General features: G+C 40.4%; 1 protein-coding gene across 1 annotated transcript; it reads right to left on the bottom strand.

The window, feature by feature from the left end:
• Positions 1 to 579: 579 nt before the first annotated feature.
• On the bottom strand, positions 580 to 15,067 carry LOC141437391 (dual oxidase maturation factor 2-like). Its single transcript, XM_074100719.1, has 9 exons — positions 14,870 to 15,067; positions 14,528 to 14,585; positions 10,997 to 11,134; positions 10,220 to 10,445; positions 9,160 to 9,371; positions 3,125 to 3,305; positions 2,162 to 2,314; positions 1,266 to 1,379; positions 580 to 948 (listed from the first exon to the last, which is right to left on the bottom strand). The coding sequence occupies exons 1-9, from the start codon at positions 15,032 to 15,034 to the stop codon at positions 900 to 902; spliced, it is 1,296 nt and encodes a 431-aa protein (XP_073956820.1). The 5' UTR covers positions 15,035 to 15,067; the 3' UTR covers positions 580 to 899.
• Positions 15,068 to 15,879: the final 812 nt, after the last annotated feature.

Raw genomic sequence — 15,879 nt, 5'->3', positions numbered from 1 at the left:
TACTTGTACATATTCACTGTTGCAAACATATTTTCACAACATTGAAAATGATCAGCGAATTAAATAATTATAACTATGATACTGTCAGTTTATTAGCAAAATGAACATAAATTGTGATACATTATTGGGTTTAGAATACTTTATCATCGTCATGCATCCAAGTCAAGTATTATTGTAGCAAATAAATAACTTAAATTACCTTAATGACTCTCTAGTGATGGTTTGAATTAGCATCATCGTCAATTTTTTCGTGATACCTAAGTTCTTTTACGTGAATTATTTGACAAATCAAAGAATCAAAGTATTGTTTCAAAGCAGTCAGGTACATATTTCGTCGATCTTATCCTACCTCAATGTTATATATTTTTTTTTAATTACTGACTGTAAACATATTTTTGTGATAGATAATTTCGAATTGAAAAGTTCAAGTAGGTAAATGTAATGAATTGTCTTTTCGGCTGATAAAAATCATGGGTACATGGCACAAAGTATTCACTTGTGTCGATGCAGTTGTATACACGTGGACACCTTTACATAGTTTAATGCTTAATTTAATTCTATCCATAAACGAGGTATGTATACACAATCCGAGACTAACAGTTCCTACACTTTAATTACATTTATGACACTGGACGGATGCTTAAAGAAATAATTTAGAAATTAAACTATAACTTTACATATTTACACAGGAGTTTGATTCATTTTAAAATAAGAGGTCATGTTGATAATAGTCAATTCTCGTTTAATTAATTTTCATGAATTTGCCTCCCTTATTTTTGTTGTCCGTTTTCGAGAACGGTAACTTCTAGATTTTACACTATACTTGGTCATTTCACTTTGTAAGTCTATTTATAAATTTTATAATTCACTAATTGAACCACTCTGCATTACATCAAATATCACCACATGTCCTTCACTCGTTCCGCCGCAGGTATTTGAGGACGAAATCTGAAAAACATAAGTGAATTGAATTATTTCAGTAAAATCGGCCAAGTGCAAGGAAGATACGAAAAAGTCACTTTTGAAAAGAGATAACAAAACCCATTACACGAGGATGGAGGTTTTCAATGTCTATCAATTATGTACAATATTAGATTGCTTTGTGATGAATCGGGGAATACGTGACAAATTTTGGACCATATAATCCGTGCACAGACTTTGAATAGTATAATTAACGACAGTTACTTTATTATCGACATCTCTGAGTTCAGCACAATGAAATTTAAGGAAATTAAAAATTGAATGTTTATTTGATCTGATCTCACCTGTGCGGTGGAACCGCTGAAGGCGGCGTCGGGGCGCCGCTTGCTAGCGGGGACATCTTGATGGCTGTGCTGTGGCCGTTAATACTGGAACCTATACTTGAGGCGCTATCCGCCCTGGAAATCACAAATGACGAATAGTATTCAATTATTTCAATATATATGTATATATATATACTAGCTTAAGCCCGCGACTTCGTCTGCGCGGATCTAGGTTATCGCGCGGTGGCGCCCTCTACCGGAATAAAAGGTATCCTATGTTGATTCTTGGGGCTCAAAATATTTATATCCCAAATTTCATCAAAATCGGTTCAGTGGTTTCGACGTGAAAGCGTAACAGACAGACAGACAGACAGACAGAGTTACTTTCGCATTTATAATATTAGTAGGGATAGTAGGGATATAAGTACAGTCCCATTAATACAGACGACACAAACACACCACGCTGAAAGATACGCTTCGCCGATTAGGAAAAGTATATGAATGTGTAAATTATGTAAATTAATAAACCGATATGAATAATTGATAAATACATAAATACATATGAGTTTTTAATATGGTTTTTTTACTATCCGGTATCCGGTCGGATAGTACCTACACACAAGTATCCGCTATTCGACCGAATAGTAAAATTGTGGCCGGATAGGCCGGATACTGAAACTGGCCGGATATCCGTTGCATCTCTGATGTTTAGTTTGGAACTCATTCAAGGTTGAATATTTGTCATCTTGTATGACAAAATTCAGGGTTTTTTAAAAAAAATTGGATCACAAATGATCAAATTAAAGATCGTGAGCGTATTAATAATTGGAGTTACATTAGTGCTTGGTAATTCTAATAATGAAATGACTTGGTCTGCATATTGGGACATGATAAAGACATGGTAAAAAAAAACTCACCTGTCGATTTGTCTCCTAAAAAGAGGGTACCTCCAAGGCGAGTTGGGTTTGCGATGCTCGTGCTGGAACGCGAGGTTGTCGCGCCCTCCACTTTCATTGACTACCGACATGGAGACCTGTCCGTCCGTTTCTCTGGTTTTTGACGATAATCTCCTGAAAAATATAGAAATCTGGTTTGTGATTTTGATTCTTTACAAATATATGTAATTATTATTTTACAATCATTCTCTAAGTCGTACAGTCACCAACACCAATATTTGACACAACAAAGCGGGTATTTCCCATTTGTCCGATCGTTTGATCGATCAATCTATACAGTGCGACTTTTCTTTTCCTTTCGCCATACTAATCTAACAAATGGGAAATCGTGTTTGCCGTTTGCGCGTTCAATCGATCCAGTGAGATTTTTTTCCCCATTCGCCATCTGATCTAACAAATGGGAAATCGGCCGATTGATTGTTGGACACGCTTGTCGGTTGAAAGGGAAAAATAAATACAATTAGGCAGATAAACTGGTCGACCGATCGGACGAACGGCATACACTCGACAAAGAGTGCATAAATATCTAATACGACTCTATTTACATATTTCCGAAGCGATAGGACGTGTCGGAAATTTAGGCACGCTCCGCTGTGGTAGATAATCATGCAGGTGATTGTACGTAGATTTTTTTAAAGTACTTAAATATTTCCATCATATCTATTGTTGTTGTTGTTGTTTTCTTTAAAAAAATATGGCTCTGTCCATTGGAGGACAATTTTGCCAGTGTCTAGTAGTTTTTGTTTTGCCGTTGTACGGTAAAAAAATTCTAGAAAACGAAATATGAGAGGTGATGGTGGATGAACGATGACTTAAAAAAATTAAATAAATATAGGTATTCCCATCATATCTAAATTAGAGTTTTTAAATGACATTTTTGTTTATGAGGTGTGTTACTTTCACGGCCTTAATGACCATTCATACCTAAGAATTCTAGAAGGCAAAGACTGTTGCGTCTGTGGCCGCGCGCGCTGTCTGCTGTCAACGATGAGCACGTGTCGATCGTACGGAGTGTCATAGTCCACCTCTAGCACCGTGGAGAACCGGTGCGGCCACATCAGGTCCACTGCAGCGATCAGTAGCCCCACTACCAAGCATATACCACCTGAAAATAAATGAAAAAATCTTTAAAAATACCTTCAGGGATAACCAAGATGGGCCAAAGGTTAAAATGTCATCTGTTTGATAAAAATCCGTGCCTCTGTATTGAGAGGGTGCGAAGTACTAGGTGGGGGGGTAATGAAATCAATCGCAGCGCTCATGGTGGCCAAAAGTAGAAATAGTTCTGGCTCTGTCATCTGTCATACTCATATGAATCTGTCATTAACAAAGCAATTTGTATGGACTTTAACTACCTAATTTTAGTAATAGATGTTTGTGTTATGATGCGAGCTTGAATTATTGAACACTGTCCCTGTTTTGTTCTTAATTCCTCTACATCTCGGACATGTCCAGCAACAATTTTCCTTATGAAACGGTTTGTGGTTGAAATTTTATATTGAGTGAATACTCACAAAATCGGTCTTCAAAATGATACTCATTTTGATCTGAAAACGATATTTCATTTAATACTAGCGATATAAGAACAATTATATAATTGTACTATTATTCAAAGAAACAATAAGATAGCTTTATCTTTTCGTTTTCAGTAAAAGTACAACTAAACATGAAGTAAACAAACCCTGACATAACGAAAATAAAACACACTTTTTGAATAAATTTAACTTACCTCAATTAATTTTGATGACCAAAAATTAATTTACATCCTTTTGTCCACCCAAATCATGGTATAACAATAATTTTGTATTATAAATTGATACGTTATAGGATGGTTATAGGTTTGATTTTGGTCACAATGTCGCGATGAAATTTCAAAACGTCAGAGCAACAGAGCCAGAAAAGTTGCGGACGCTAGGTGGCGCTGATCTCGTGCACAGAACCAATACCTGAACTTGTTAGTATGCTATGAAGTAGGTCAGCTATGAATCCATAATATATACCATAGCACATACCATAGCAATATATATCTCCAGAAAGTTCAGTCCACCCACTCTGTTTACTTATAGCCAAGCGTGCTTCTAATAGTTGTTGTTAAAAAAAAAACAAGTTTTTTGCTGACTGTACTACTTAGCGACTCGTAACTAACTGTGATGTACAAATATTGAAGGTAGATTTATTATGTTTATGATTTTAATATTAAGGTAGTTGTGGATCGATTTATGTTTTTGTCTTTGAGTAAACGATCAGCTGTTAAGACGTATTTCATTTCCCTCTAGTGTTATCGGGATCCCTATTGCCTAGATTCTTCAGTGGCGACGAGTCGGTCTGAACCCAAGTTATTTGTGAAGGAAAGGCGGTTGTGCAGTGGAAATATAAGTGACCTAAATTATATAAGTGCAACATGTCGGTGGGAAAAATTCCCGAGTTTAATGTGGCAACGGACAATTGGTGTTTGTATATAGAACGTTTGGAGCAATATTTTCTGGTGAACAAAATTGGGGCAGAATTACAAGTACCTACTTTAATAACTGTAATTGGCGCCGAGTGCTACGAGTTATTAGTTAATTTATGCACGCCGGACAAACCTAAGTCGAAAACATTTGCACAATTAACGAACATTCTAGAAAAACATTTACAACCAAAGCCTAGCACACTCGCGGAACGGTTTAAGTTTAGGCATAGGAAACAAGAGACAAGCGAGTCGATTGCAGAATATGTGGCGAGTTTGAAGAAGATGTCGAAAACCTGCGAATTCGGCTCAGGGCTACAGGAAAGCTTAAGGGATCAGCTGGTGTGTGGAATAAACAGTGATACCATACGGCAGAGGCTTTTCACGGAGGATGATTTGGACTTTGGAAAAGCGTATAAATTGGCGGTCAATATGGAGGCGGCCGAAAGGGATGCCGCGGTAGTCGAAGGTCGCGCGGGGTCGGCGAGCGGAGCCAGCGCAGTAGGGTGCCAAGCGGTAACGAGCGTCGCACGGCGGCGGACGGATGGGCTCGCGGCGGCGCGAGCACCGGGTGGCGGGCGCGGCGGCCGCGCGAGTTGGCGCGGCGGCGCGAGCGCGCCGGCACTGGACGCGGCGGCGGCGCGCACGCCGGGCCAGCGCGACCGGCAGTGCAGCGCGTGCGGCGGCGCGCACAGCGTAGGCACGTGCCGTTTCGCCCGCTATGTGTGCAGAGTGTGCACTAAGCAAGGACATCTACGGCGCATGTGCCCTTACATGACTCAACAACACAGCGTGGAGGTAGCGGTTGACGAGAATAATCACAACGCTACGGCTAGTGAAGGAAGTGACGAGGTAATCATTACAAATCTAAGTCAGTTGTCTATAACGGCATACAAGCCGATTGTAATCAAGATCGAAGTACACGGTATCGAGCTCCTTATGGAATGCGATACGGGCAGTGCCGTTTCGTGCATTAGTGACGAATTATATGTTAAATTATTTAGCGGTTTAGAAATTAACAAATGTAATTTGAAACTACGCTATTATACAGGCGAGTTAGTTAATCCGGTAGGGGTAATAAGACCGCTAGTGAAATATAAAGATAAACAGAAATATTTAGATCTGTATATTGTTAAGGGCGGTAAAACGCTTTTATTGGGCAGACAATGGTTGACAGAGCTCTGTATACGGGTACCTTTAGCGGCGGCTACAAATTGTAATGCAAATAGTGTCGATGAGCCCAAATTTAACATAAAGGAATTCAGTTCCAGATTCTCTGATGTATTCGCTGACGGGTTGGGGCGCTTCACCGGCGGCCGCGGGAGCATCCACCTGCGCGCGGGCGCCCGGCCGGTGTTCATGCGCGCGCGCCCGCCGGCGTACGCGCTGCGCGAGCCGGTGGAGCGCGCGCTGGACCAGCTGGTGAGGGACGGCGTGCTCACCCCGTGGACCGCTCCGACTGGGCCACGCCCATCGTGCCCGTCGTTAAAAAAGACGGTAGCATTAGGATCTGCGCTGATTTTAAAATAACATTAAATCGAGTATTAGAGGTCGATCGCTATCCGCTGCCTAGGGTGGAGGATCTGTTGGCGCGTTTGCATGGGGGAGACCGGTTTAGTAAAATCGATCTCTCACAAGCCTACGCACAATTAGAGCTCGATGAATCGAAGAAATATACCGTTATCAATACCCATAAGGGACTGTTTATGTACAACCGTTTGGTGTATGGGTTGTCGTCGAGTCCGGGAATTTTTCAAAAACGACTCGAACAACTATTTGCGGATTTACCTCACGTAGGGGTATTCTTGGACGATGTCATCATAACGGGCCCCGACACACAAACACACGTGGATAATTTATACAAGGTGTTTGGAAGGTTGCAGTCGTTCGGTCTTCGGGTTAAAAAAGAGAAATGTGAGTTTTTCGCGGAGTCGATAAATTATCTTGGTCACGTGATAAGCAAGGCAGGGGTCCACACTTGCCCAGATAAAATTAAAGCAATTACAAATACACCAGCACCTACGAATGTATCCGAGCTTAGAGCGTTTATTGGCATGATTATGTACTACGGCAAGTTTGTGCGTAATGTCAGTTCCATACTAACTCCGTTGTACAATTTACTGAAAACAGAAGTTAGATTTGTATGGAATGAAGAGTGTCAAACCGCGTTTGAAACAATAAAACGGGCCTTGAGCTCGAGTGAGGTGCTGGTGCATTATTCAGGCTCACTGCCCTTGGTTCTGACGGCTGACGCATCTAGTGTCGGAGTAGGTTGTGTCATATCCCATATTACGCCACAGGGGGAGCGCCCCGTGGCCTATGCTTCGCGGACGTTGACGGCGGCAGAGAGAGCGTACGCGCAAATAGATAAAGAGGCATTAGCGATAATATACGGAATCCGGAAATTTCATCAATATCTGTATGGGCGTCAATTTATATTGAGAACGGATCACAAGCCTTTGACGTATATTTTCGGAGATAAAGTAGGGGTGCCAGTCATGGCCGCCTCGAGACTGCAGCGTTGGGCGGTGTTGTTATCAGGCTATAATTACAAAATTGAGTACGTAGCGTCAAAAAAAAACTGTGCCGATGCACTTTCTAGGCTCCCGCAGAAGGATGACGTAAGCGCGAGAAGTAATGAAATTACATACCTCAATTTCGTTGAGAATTTTTTACCCGTTACGCATAAGGACGTCCGAGCAGCTACAGCTAGAGATGTTCTTCTGAGCAGGGTTGTAGTGTACGTTCAATCAGGGTGGCCGGAATCGTGTCCCAGCGAAGAAGTCAAGCCATATCACACAAGACGTCACGAATTGTACATAGATAGGGGGTGTTTAATGTGGGGCTATCGATTAGTGATACCGTTAGTGTTGAGAGACTCGATTCGAAAACAACTTCACGTAAGTCACATGGGCATAGTGAAAACTAAAGCGTTGGCCCGAAGCTACGTATGGTGGCCAAACATCGACACCGATATCGAGGCACTGTGCCAGCGGTGCAGCACTTGTGCGGCGGAGGCGGCTGCGCCGGCGCGGGCGCCCCCTAATCCATGGCCACATTGTGTTCAACCGTGGGGACGCATTCATCTAGACTTTCTTGGTCCATTTAACAAAAAGACGTTTCTAGTGTTGATCGATTCGAGCACAAAATGGTTAGAAGTTTTTGAAATGGAGCGGACCAACGCAGCCGCGGTAATAAAGGTACTCAGAGCCACTTTTGCTCGTTTTGGGTTGCCAACAGAAGTCGTATCTGATCAAGGCCCTCCTTTTACCAGCAATGAAATGAAGGACTTCTTAGGGAAAAATGGGATAATGCAATCATTCTCACCAGCGTATCATCCTGCATCGAATGGTCTCGCAGAAAATGCGGTTAAATTATGTAAGAAGGCCATAAAAAAGGCCCATAGGGATCGCTTAGACATCGACGCGGCGCTGCAAACTTATCTGCTGGCTTACAGAAACAGTATCCATAGCACAACAGGCGAAAGCCCAGCAATGCTTTTGCAGCGACGCTCTCTGCGTTCGCGGTTGGACTTGCTGCGCAGCGAGCGCGCGCTGACGGAGCGCGTGAGTGAGGCGCAGCGCCGCCAAGTGCAGGCAGCGGGAGGTACGCGCCGCGCGGTCGCGCCCGGGGACGATATATGGGCGCGCGACTATACCGGAGCAGACAAGTGGGTCCGGGGCACGGTTTTAGGCGCGGAAGGCTCAAACAGATACTCCATCGATAACGGTAGCGGCAAACCCTTACTTAGACATATCGACAAGATAAGGCGCAGGTCCAGGTTATCGAGTGTTCCAACTCCTAAGGAGGGTAACGACAACGACGAGCGTTCACACGAGGGTGAGGACGGTGTGCTACCGGACGGGCAAGCGGACGGGGAGAGGGAAAGTGCTGAGCGATTAGAAAGGGAGGAAGTAGAAGTTGAACAGTCTGACATCGCTGGTGGTAATAAACCAAGAGGCACTCCCTCCCCACGCCCGCTACCGCAGCCTCAGCGGCGGTCGCCGGTGGTCCTCAGACCACTGCCAAATAGGATTAAGCGCAGGTTGCCGCTGGAAATAGATTAGCATAATTATAGGTAATCTTTAGTTTGTAAGTCAATAAAATGTCAATTGTACTTTCTATTGGTATTATTTAGCTTTTAGTTTTTAATTCTAATGTAGTTAATGTACCCGATAGTATGTAAACGGCAGTGATTAAGGCGGGAGGTGTGATGTACAAATATTGAAGGTAGATTTATTATGTTTATGATTTTAATATTAAGGTAGTTGTGGATCGATTTATGTTTTTGTCTTTGAGTAAACGATCAGCTGTTAAGACGTATTTCATTTCCCCTCTAGTGTTATCGGGATCCCTATTGCCTAGATTCTTCACTAACCTACATAATAGCATACCAAATTTCAAGTTATTCCCACCACTACAAATGGGTTCAATTCGACTTCCAAGATAAGACTCATACGCATACCTACATATTAACACGGTAAGTGAAATAAAAGCTACTCGTAGTTACCAGAGATGAGCACGAGCCAGAAACACCATCCGAGCGAGAAGTACAACATGGCGCCGTCGAGCCGCACGACCAGCGGCGTGTGCGGCAGCGACGCCCAGTACCCGCCGGCGGCCGCGCACAGCGTGGCGCCCAGGGTCGCCATGGCGTATGCGCCGTAACGGGGCACCACCACCAGCAGTAGGTTCATCAGCAGCCATAGCGCTAGTGATGCCCTGGAATTAGAAAAATGTGGGGAATTAAAACCACCATGGAAAGGATTAAGTGATTATACGAGTATTCATTCGTCTGTAACTGGCAAAGATGGATAGACCACATTGAGAAGTGATCAATTCTAAGACCCGGCTACGATGGGTCTATATCGTATCGCCTAATGATAGTTTGTCCTATTGTCGATTGTCATCTACTTTTAAGGAAATTCATAAAATAAACCTAGCCCAACTTATTCGAAGTAACCAAAGCGTAATGTGTTCTGAAATATTTTCAGTTTCAGGTGTTAGGACAATCGATCTTTAGGACAAACATTATATTAGGAGAAACAACATTAGGCTATAATATAATATACATATGACGGGCCCCCAGCCACGAAATATACACAAACGCACGTGTACCTAACTCGATTGCATTCCTTTAAATTTCAACTCTGGCATCACATTCCTCCTTTCCCATATTCATTACCAAACAGTGCATCAAATTTCGAAAAAAAAGGATCTAACAAAAGACTCTCGCGAGTGTAATATTCTCTTACGCAAATAAACTTTTCTAATTCGAAAATAGTATAAAACTGTATGAAGTGCAGTATGGTGTACCTACTCTCAAAAATTGTGTTGTGGCAGGACCTGAACACTCCCGACAAAAAACTGATAAAGCTGCAGCCAAATAGATATAATGGTCCTGTATAAGAGATAATCCTGCTCCTCCAAGTACACTACTACTAACTTTGTACACCAATTGAGTTTGTATAATAAAGTGTTTAAATAGGTACACGCATACATACGAGTACATATTAGGTACATAATGCTCTCTCAATACTACTCGGGATACCTACTGGTATCAAGCTTACCATAGTAGCGTGGAGGTGGTATAACCGGCCGCACGGTACTTGGCACCCCACTCAAAGCCCTCGTGCTGGACAGAGAAATGTTCCGCCACACTCAGAACAGGGTACGGTAGGCCGCGGCCCAGCCCTTGACGGTACCACTCCTGCACTGCTCCGGCGTCTTCCCAGCGGAACTGCTCGTTGTAGTCCACGCCAGGATCACCCACTGTCGTGTTGCCCCACGATAATGCTGTAATGTTTCAGTTGATAGGTAGGTACATGAGATAGGTATACTGAAAGTGTGCAAGTATTAACCATTAATTATTAATTTTACACTACACATGAGATGTTTCTGTCTGATGATTATTTTATTAAACCCTAGACCATGCAAATGGGCCTTATTACACATTGGTTTACAATGCCGACGTTATCAGCGTTTTATACATCAGTCAATTATTATTGAATGACCATATTTAATTTTATTTTACCGCTCTTTGTTAAGTTCCTGTTTTTTTTTGTGTTTAGATACTTGTTTTTTTTTAGAAAAATATGGCGCTGTCCATTGGAGGACAATTTTGGCAGTGTCTAGTAAGTTTTGCCGTTGTACGATTAAAAAAATCTAGAAAACGAAATATGAGACGTAATGGTGGATGAACGATGACAGCGCGAAATCCGTTTAGATACTTAGATAATCGTAATGCGTGAGAGACTTACGTCAACGAATATAACAGAGAATGGTGAAACAGGGGGATTTACTTTTAATCTCTGCCGAAGAAAGTATGAATTGGTGAAATTACTCGCCAGTTAGCGTGACGTTGACGTGCCCGAGGCCGATGTGGCCGGCGAGCCAGCAGTCGAGCCGCTCGGGCGAGAAGGCGCGGTACGCTGCGCGGGCGACGCGTGCCCCGCCCACGTGCCAGGAAGACCCATGCTTGCACACTGGAACAGATAGTAATAATCATTTTCTTCCAACTATGCTTTAATTTCATCATAACCGCGCTAAATAACACATTCAGTGCCAAGAACCCGCTAGGCGCGTTCTCTGTTCGCAGGCAGTTTTCGCTACAAAGCGGAAAAACGCTGCTACGCGCTACGAGCGAATACGGCAGCGAATGTGATAACCAGCACAAAGCGGGACTTTTCTGCTCTAGAGCAGAAAAAATGTATGAAAATCCTTTATTTTGTATCCTTTGTTTTAGATTTTACTGTAACATGTTTTACGGCACGATTCAATTGGTTGGATTGGATAATCTATCACAGTAAAAGAGCTCAACACCATAAGCTCTTATTCTATTGTCAATATGTAGCCTCTAGTTTTTTTTTGAGAGACGGAGATATAGTGAACGAAACATGAATGCGAAACGAATGGGTATTACAGTCAAGTATGGGTTGTACAGTCAAGGAATTTAATTCATGGGCCACCATGGAAACTTTTCAAAGGAAAAGTCATTACGACTTTCTTTGTTAATTAATACAATGTCACCAAAGGATGTCACTATGGTTCCATGGTGGCCAATGAATTAAACTCCTTGACCGTACCTCACCGTCAGTTACGTCATCTTAAGCAGTGCCAGTAGGACTAGGTAGATAAAAAAAATAATCGAATATAAATGATGGAGTGCTGAAGTAACAAAAAAGAAAACTCCACAATAACAAAAGAATAACTCAATATAATCATATATCAAATATAATAAATATAAACGATATACCTATACCTGGTATGGCCGGGTGTAATCGTTTTTTATTTTTATTACACATTACAGTTTATTCGAAGAAGCAATGTAAAGCAAAATATTTGATATATTTTGTAGCGTGACAGGCGACGTCAGTTGGGTTCTAGGATGGCGTACCTACATGGAATTTACGATTAAGTTTGTTAGAAAAAAACAAATGTTAAGTTTTAATTTTAATTAAGTGGGACCATGATGATCCAATTACTGGTGAATTATAGAACCTCTGTTTTTAATATTATCGCCGGTTCTGGGCCACACACTGTATTTGGTCTATGATATAATACATACAATAATTCGAAAAAATATTGTAATGTTGCACATTGTATGACATAGACTGTCAAAATAAGAGATGTTTGAGGTGTAAATATCAACTGACGATAGTGTATTGGGCAAAATTTCGCAAGGTCTTGTCTTTCCTTTGTCTTTAGTAATTCAGGACATGCTTTGGGCGTGGATCTATAATATATTATAAATGTATCGTAGTTCTAATCGATCGATGAACTTGACTTGTCATAATGCTTATCTATATTTCGCTATTTGTGTTCGAGTTTCGGTTATTTATTATATCTTCGTTACTTACATCAGAACAAGTTGAACAAGAAAGAAAGAGTGGGATGGTTGGACCATGCGAATAAGATTGAGTCACCGCCTAATACTCGTACATTCAATAGCAGAGTTGAATTCACAAAACAAGTGCAAAAGAAAACCTGGTTGTATATTCATATTACGGTAAAACTTACCCAGAGATGATTCAACGAATTTGGTTAATACAGAAATACGAAGTAGGTAAGTACTGACTAAGTACTAATTGAATGAAAGTAACTCAGACCATGGTAGCGATAACCTAAATTGAAGGCTATTTAGAAAAAGCAGAGAGATTATCATAATACATACATATATATATATATATATATATATATGTATGTATTATGATAATCTCTGCTTTATCTATATATATATATATATATATATATATATATATATATATATAGATATTTTTTATTCTGGGACGCCATAACTGGTTTTGTTCCCATGTCCTTGGTATTTCGACCTAAAGTGCATATTGAAATAAACCCGTTTCGTTTAGGTATATATATGATAGATTTATGAAATTATAATGAACCCATATATCAAATGTCTAGATTATATAGTAATGGGTTGAGTCACGACTGCTTTTTGTTGTGCCTGATATAATAGCTTCATTAGTTATAATTATTTACGACTATCATTGCATTATTAGATTCGTATCATGAATTAAAGCACTTTATGTTGTTGAATATCACTTTACAATCTATTGATATATTTTTACAACATACAATCAGTCAATCGAAACCGAAATTAAGGTTGTCGAAGAAGGTTTAAAGTTTATGACAAGAACTTACATAGAGATACAATAACTTAGTGCCTACATTTTTGAGCCGTTTGGGGTAGAAACCATGGGTCCTTGGGGTTTGAGTGCTTTTAATATTTATAAATCATTGTCATCCAAATTAATTACGGCTTCGGGTGACCAGAGGGCTGGCTTTTTCTTAGCACAAAGATTAAGCATTGCCATACAGCGTGGTAGCAGCTGGCAGTGATTTTGGGCAGCTTTTTTATTTATAATTTTAGTTTGTATATAGTTTTAGTTACCTTTATTTTGTTTTATAATAAATATAATATACTATTTTCTTATAATAACTTGGATTAATTACTACGCCTACTTCTCAAGATAATTACGTCTACTTTAGACGTCAATTGTATTTTGCAACTGCCTGACTGGACGTGGAGTTGGCATCATGAGTCTTATGCTTGCTTTATGCTTGTAGCACTAACGTTGTCTAGCACTTAGTGCAATAATGCTAACCTACTTAAATGGAACATGTACCTACTTAGCTTTCTTTGTTACGCTTAGACTCTATGCGTCGGTTTTAGTCTTTAATTATTAGTATATATATTGTGGACCAAGTGATAAATTGGTCATTATTCATAATGCCCGGGCATTCGCTGCGCTCGTCGTCGCACCTAACTTCCGATAGAATAAATCAGACTTCAGCTACAACTTATGATATAAACACTTAGATTCAGGGTAGACAATAGGCGGTCTTATCGCTTAAAAGCGATCTCTTCCAGGCAACCATTTGGGTACAAGAAATTATGTGATTACAAAAATAGGTGGCGGAAACAGAAACAGAAAATAATAACAAACAAAAAATCAATAATATTAAATTCATTAAGTAGCATTATTCATAATGCCTGGACAATGTGATAAATACTGAAGTTTATATAATTATTATCACTTTGCCTGGTATAGCTTGTCATTATTATAATGCCCGGGTATATGCATAATTACCTTATTAATCACTTTGTCCATGACATATATAATTATTATATATTAGACAATATAAGAGACAGTTATACGAATTTACTCTTTTGTAATAACATGTAATTTCCACACTTTGATACGGTATTATAGTAATTTATAGACTTTTGGAATTCAGTGATTGTCGGCCCGTGAAACGGAAATTATTCCGCTATTGCACACCCAACTTGTATTCAGAGCTGAGTTGCATATCTACTTGATATTAGTTCAAACTAATAGTTGTGAAATTGTGCTTACCTAGGATTACAGTACCGACGAACAGACTAAGGGTGACTATGGTGAACGTGGAGAACCTCTGAAACAAGACAACAATAATCTAAAATTTTACTTCTATTTACACATACCTATTTTAAAAGCAAAATACTTATTTGGCTAATTACTTAACTTTTTCTCATGTTTTTCTATGAGAGCGATTATATAGGTAATGTGAGTTTTTAGGTATTTGGAAATTGTAACATAATCTTCTACCATGTCAACAAAAATGTGCCCACGTAAATCAAATAAAATAAACGCTTGAATAATGAATGACCCAGGTGCAGTTTTGTCCTAGTTGGCTCGTAGTAGCTTTAGGGGGCCTACCTCCTTCCTGATGCCCGGGAAGATAGCGAGGAAGGCGATGTAGAGCGTGAGCGCAGCCACCAGCAGCGCCAGCGCCGGCACGTCAGCCGCCACCGCCGTGCGGTTGTGGTACGCGTACAGGGTCGGCCCGCCTTCCTCGCGGAATGCGTCGAACCAGCCCTTCATCGCTCACCCAGCCTGCAACCAAGGGAATAACACAATCAGCATATTTAATTTTATTTCTGACTAGCTTAGGCCCAATCGACTCTCAGACGTGTTTTACTTAAAAAACTTCGTTCAGGCTCAAACTCGAATTCCTAAAGGCGTTTTCTCAGAAATATTGTCGATCTACGTCAATTGTTTGCCCCCGGAAACCCCTACTTAGCAACTTTCATCGTCTATGTTTTTTTCCTCTACAGGTTGTAATTTTCAATTCGATTTATATGTTTTTTTTGTATATGCAGTTTTGGTTTTGGTTCCGTTTTGGATTTCTTTCAAAATAATGAAAACAGGATGACAAGACGAGACATATCATATTTTATATCATTTCGATAAACTTGCGAGGTATACTGCTCGCAGAGCCACTAAGTAGTTGTATATTGTGCTTTGGGTTCATTCATCATTATGAATAAAATTATTGAAACCACAAGAAATAAACTGGAAGTGCAAAGCTGCATAACATTCGCAGAGCTTATTTTAGACTTGTCTTACCTTACTTAGGCAAGCCCATCTTATTAAGTCTTTTTGAATTCATTTAAACGCATACCAACCTGTAATAAATAACACTAGTATACAGACTAGAACCTCGTTCAACGTGAGCTCGCAGCATTTATGTATAAAAACTCGTTTGTATTAAATGATTATGTCTAAACATTAAAACCCACGTTAACTATGCTTAAAACTATTAAATAAAAAATGATAATTCTTAATTGCTGAAATTCATCAAACTATAAGGATTAGGTATAATTGTGACCTAACACATAGCTCAGAGCAGTATGTGTATGCTCGAGGGTGTAATTCATCTTAGTCTA

Source organism: Choristoneura fumiferana, chromosome 17 (assembly GCF_025370935.1).
Source record: "Choristoneura fumiferana chromosome 17, NRCan_CFum_1, whole genome shotgun sequence".
In the NCBI taxonomy this organism is placed as follows: domain Eukaryota; kingdom Metazoa; phylum Arthropoda; class Insecta; order Lepidoptera; family Tortricidae; genus Choristoneura; species Choristoneura fumiferana.
This window is presented reverse-complemented; position numbering and strand designations above follow the sequence as displayed.